The 5,101-nt window shown below is 52.9% G+C and overlaps 2 protein-coding genes across 2 annotated transcripts in view; one reads left to right on the forward strand and one right to left on the reverse strand.

Annotated features, from left to right (window-relative positions):
* Window positions 1-5,101, reverse strand: part of LOC127749180 (peptidase inhibitor 16-like) — a 50,645-nt gene that overhangs the window by 32,226 nt on the left and 13,318 nt on the right. The window contains exons 3-5 of the mRNA XM_052266338.1: window positions 4,341-4,493; window positions 3,918-3,999; window positions 3,394-3,523 (exon numbers count right to left, since the gene is read on the reverse strand). Coding sequence (XP_052122298.1) covers window positions 3,394-3,523; window positions 3,918-3,999; window positions 4,341-4,493 — 365 coding nt within the window. The remainder of the gene's footprint in view (window positions 1-3,393; window positions 3,524-3,917; window positions 4,000-4,340; window positions 4,494-5,101) is intronic.
* On the forward strand, window positions 389-2,633 carry LOC113211336 (uncharacterized). The gene is made up of 4 exons (XM_026429687.2): window positions 389-594; window positions 719-901; window positions 1,443-1,607; window positions 1,690-2,633. Exons 1-4 carry the CDS (start codon window positions 505-507, stop codon window positions 1,846-1,848), a joined length of 597 nt encoding a protein of 198 aa, XP_026285472.1. The 5' UTR covers window positions 389-504; the 3' UTR covers window positions 1,849-2,633.

Here is a 5,101-nt window from a genome sequence, read left to right on the forward strand (position 1 = left end):
TATATATGAGATGAGCTGCACTGGTTCTGCGTTCGCTAAAAGTGTTATCACTGGGCACCTTACAAAGCACTAGAGCATCGTCAGAAGTTGAGGAGCATACCGGACGGCCGCTTTTGGTTCGAAACTAAAAACAAGTAGTGAGTCTGCCAAATAAAACGAAATAAGCCGACGATTTTAAAGAGATCAGGGTTCAGTTTGTCGGTGTTCATAGCTGTTAGTATTCAGCTGTCCATGTGTATTTGTGTGTGCTCTGCCGCCAGCGTTAAGTCATTTCTGATTGTTCAATTGATATCAGTTAATGTCAGTTGTCTACTGCCGACACAGGCGGAAACGACAGTCGACAAAACCTCTATCTCACGCGAGGCAAACACATGAATAAAAAATATTTCCGGGAGTACCGTGTAGACGTCCTTGTCGACTGCAGCGTGGCACAGATGGGTGAACCGTGGAAACCTTACGAAACGGTTTCATTCCGAAAGGAGGCCGAAGCTACGTCGCACTTCGATGCTGCAAGATATGTTGGCATTTATTCTCGTGGTCGTGGTACTTACAAACCAGAGTGGCGTCTATGGCACAACTATCCTTTCTTCCATTGTAAGTTTGTATGACCTTTTTAGAGGGCCCATTTAAAATTTGGACTCATTTTTTGACCATACAGTAACATTTCTATTCGTCTTCTGTGGATCACGGTGATGATTCACATATCCTTTTCGTCCAGGGGCCTTACAAAGCTGTCACCGAACGATTTCTCGACTTTGAACACAGTGAATCACAGAATCACTCACGTCCGTGGAGGTGGCATCTCCGAACTACTCACTTTAACCCACAAAAACCAAAAGAAATACAATTGTTGAATGGTAACGTTACCGCTGTAAATAGAACTTTTGATGACAGCCTTCCGGTAAGCCAATAATTGCTGATTTAATCTGCTTACATGTAATATAAAAACCTCAGACCCCGATGAAAGGATTGCTTGAGAAACGGTTACATACATCGACACTTGAAACCTATACACACGGAGTTCGTGGCGGCTCCGTATAAACACGCAGTTCCCGGGGGCTCGGTACAAACACGGAGTTCAGCAGGCCGCCGTATAGCGTCGTAAGTATGTTTTTTGAAAATTTCAAGTTATGAAGTGCGTCGGATAGAGGAAACCAAGGGCTATCGATCAGCGAAACCCGCATTTCGATATGTCAATTAGTTCAAAAGTTATTCTGGTCTGAAAATCCAGCCGCCCATAAGGCGCAATGTTAATCCAAAACTTTGAAGCGCTATATCTCAGAAGTGACTTTCAAGCACTTACGACGTTATACGGAGACCCGCTGAACTGCGTGTCCATACGGAGCTCCCTGGAACTACGGGTTTATACGGAGACTCCACGAACTCCGTGCTTGTAGGTTTCAGGTGTCGACATGTATCTATGCCAATATTTCCTATAACAGGCTGCAGTGATCTTAGATATTCGATCAAACAATCAATGGAAGGAAAATGCCTTTGTCTTTCGGTTTAGAAAGAGAGCTTGCACAGCTCTTAGAACAAATATCCCTTTCTTCTACGATGCTTTGTTTAAAAAGAGTGAAATGAAGGGTGTGTGCAGTCACGGACCTGTAAGTACTAAGCTCTCGTCAAACTTTTGTTTTCTTGTTTCGTTTTTGTCGATTTAATATACATAACCACTTAAATTTACAGGGAGTGTACGAGGTCAATAACGTCCCAGTGGAATGGACTTTTCCAAACGTTCCCATCATGCCATATGGAGTCTACAGGTTTAGACTAATGTGTGGTAGAGAGGAAGACCTCATCTTTTCTGGAGCGGCAGAATGTAGGCTTGTTCCTAGACTCGAGTGACCCTAGCAGTTGGTTTTGCTGTCAACCCTTCCACCTGCTACTAGAGCGCCATCCGAGGGGTGGACGTCTGGGCGGCTTCTGTGTACAGGCCAAAATGTACTCCAGGTGTTCTCCGACTGTTCTCCGGGTGTACTCCAGGCACGGTGGAGAGAGAGAAGGTGGCGGCACGAGAGTCTCCCAGCATAGGGACCCATGGGTCCAGAATCTCGACAGGTTAGGGGATTAACGGCCGAGTCGGGGCTATCTAACGTGCCGGTACAGAGTACCTGCAGTCGGGGCGGCCAATGCAGGTACGTGGGCCGCCCCGACTTAGCTTGAGCGGCACCGACCCTCGCCCGGCTCACCCGGCCGGAGTGTGCGAGAGAGAAGTCAGGTACGAGCCCGTCCCGCGCAAGCTGAGTCTGGGCTTCCCACCTACCTACCTGCACGGAGGCCCCGACTGAAGGTAGTGTGAACAGGCCCTACAGTTGGCCCCGACTAGGGCGTTAATCCCCTAACCTGTCGAGATTCTGGACCCACGAGCAGAACCCTCGTGCCGCCACCTTCTCTCCCTCCACCGTGACTCCAGGTGTGCTCTGCGCGCTCCGACCGGCAATACCCAGTGTTCTCCGACTGTACTCCGTGTACGCCGTACTCCTGTGTACACGAAAAATTCAAGTCGCCCACCCGCGCCAACCCCTCGGCGCCATCTCTGTAAATCTACATATCTGCAAGCCTGAACCAAATGAACTCAGTTGAACCAACACGTTTCTATCTAAGTCACATGACCTCAGCACAAGGGCCCGCGACACGACAATACACTGCAACTGAAAATTTCTGACTCTATAATTTTCATCAAAATTTCTAAAAATCACACACCTAGTTGTGCGTCATTTAAACACCAATACAAGTAAGTATGTGACACTCACAAACTTGCGTTTCCAGTGCGGCGGCGGCCGTCCCTGTCACTCTGGCCGCCTCTCACCTTGGGGTGCGGCAGGGAAGGTGCACGCGGCAGGCGTCGCGGCCGCTCCCGGGAGGGGGCAGAAGAAAGGGGCTCGACGCCCGACGGGCCGAACGTGACCGCCGCGCACGTGAGCGACAGAGCAAGAGCTAAAATGATTGGCGTGCCACGGTGACGGCGAGTATTCTGGAGAGTGAATGGGGATGCTCCGTCAGGCTACGGTTTAGTTTGTTTATTTTTGTTCTTTTCTTTAAGTTTTTTTTCTTCTTCTTTTTTGACCACCTCCACTGGATTATTTACCCTCGGACTTACCCCCTTTGTTGACCTCCCAGAGATTACCTACTGCCTTCCGGATTTCTCCCGCGGATGGCCTGCGAGGTTTCCTTCCTTGTTACTCAACAAATTTACTTCTGGATTAACCCCCGCGGAACACTTCCCGCATGCCAACCTCCACGATGACCTCCCGGATCACAGTCCGGGATTTCTACCTGTATCACCACTCGGATCACGACCCGTTTTGCCTCCGATAGGTTGCCTCTTGAAGTACCTTTCCGACCAACTGCTTAAACACACCTCCCCCGCACTCTCTGCGCGCTACTCACGAGAAGGGTCCGTCGCGGTAGGTGTAGTCCTTGATCTCGTCGTACCAGGAGTGCACCCGCGACTCGATGGGCGGGAACTTGGCGGCGGACGAGAAGTAGATGGCCACGTTCTGGCCCACCGTGAAGCGGCCTGAATCGATCAGAGAGCAGGTTTAGCGAGCGATCAGGATTGGGTGACCGCGGAGGTGAGATGAGATGGTGGTAACGAATGATGGTCGTTACATGAGAGGAAAAGGTGATGATGATGATGGTGGTGGTGGTGGTCATGGTGACCGCCGTGAACCAGAAGAATTATTTGAGCTTCACACCACCGCCACAGCATGAGTCATGAGAAATGGTCATGACGGTGGTCGCATGAGGAATGGTCATGAAATGGTCGTGTTTATGGTCACGACGAAGGCCGTGATCGCGGGAAGCAACACTGCAGTGCCACAATAATAATAAAGTGTCACAATCATAATTGTATACAAGCGATATGGTGACGATGATGACGTCTGAGGATGCCGGTGTTCACCATAACGCACCTGAGTCTCGGCACTGGTCGTGCGCGAAGGAGCACTGGTCGGCCCAGCGCTGGGCGATCTGCTCCAGCTCCGAGTCCCACTCCTGCGAAGCAGTGCAAGGGAGTTAGAGAGGGGAAAGAGAAATAAAAAGGCGCGCAAATTGAAAAGGGCCCGCGCTCCGCTCGCTGCACGTCCTTCTTCTCCTCCTCCTCCTCCTCCTTGTGCCCGGGAAATAACCCTTTCTTTTTGTTGGTCAGGAGTCTCGAGAGGTAGGGGGGCGCTCTCCTTCTCCTGCCGTGCCCCGCGCCGCCGCCAGGACGTGGAGGAGGGCTAGGGCTGCCCCACCTCCGGCGGCGTGGGCGCCGGGCTAACGAGCTAAGGAATACTCCAAGGAGCTGCTCGAGGCGTGGCGGGGCGGGGCGGGGCGGGGCGGGGCGGGGCGGGCATTTGCCTCATGTTGGCGGCGCTGGGGAAGGGCGGTACGCCCCCGGACGCCATCTTGTTCCTCAGCAGGTTGTGCGCGTGCAGCACGGCGGCGCGCTCGTTGCCGGTGAGCGGCCAGGTGCGGCCGTCCTTGCAGCTCGCGGGCGGCCCGGCCTGGGGGACAGAGGAGAACAACAGCAGAGTCAGGTTGTGCCAGTGGGGGACAGAGGGGAACAACAGAGTCAGGTTTTGCCTGTGGGGGACAGAGGAGAACAACAGCAGAGTCAGGTTGTACCAGTGGGGGACGGAGAACAACAACAGCCGAGTCAAATTGTGCCAGTGGGGGACGGAGAACAACAGCAGAGTTAGGTTGTGCCAGTGGGGGGCAGAGGGGAACAACAGCAGAGTCAGGCTGTGCCAGTGGGGGACGGAGAACAACAGAGTCATGCGGGGGACAACAGAGAACGTCACCGTGTTTGTGCATCACGGAGGGACAGAGCACCATTTGGGGGGGGGGGGGGGTCGTCATGTTGTGCAGCAAGGTAAACAGAGAGCATCAACAACAAAGTAGTCATCGTGATGCGCAGCACGGTGCGCAGAGAGAGTGGCAAGTAACATGTCTCCTGGTATGGGGCAGCTCCAGCGCAGCGTCCTCATAATGAACCCATCATGAAAAATGTACCCCCCTTTTGCCCCACACCTTCCTTTAAAATGGCGTACTAATTACTGACGCCGGTCCCCGTGATGCGGCCGGAGCGGCTGGGGGCGGCGGGGGCGGCGGG

The sequence above is a fragment of the Frankliniella occidentalis genome, unplaced genomic scaffold, assembly GCF_000697945.3.
Source record: "Frankliniella occidentalis isolate FOCC.00 unplaced genomic scaffold, Focc_3.1 Scaffold37, whole genome shotgun sequence".
Lineage (NCBI taxonomy): Eukaryota > Metazoa > Arthropoda > Insecta > Thysanoptera > Thripidae > Frankliniella > Frankliniella occidentalis.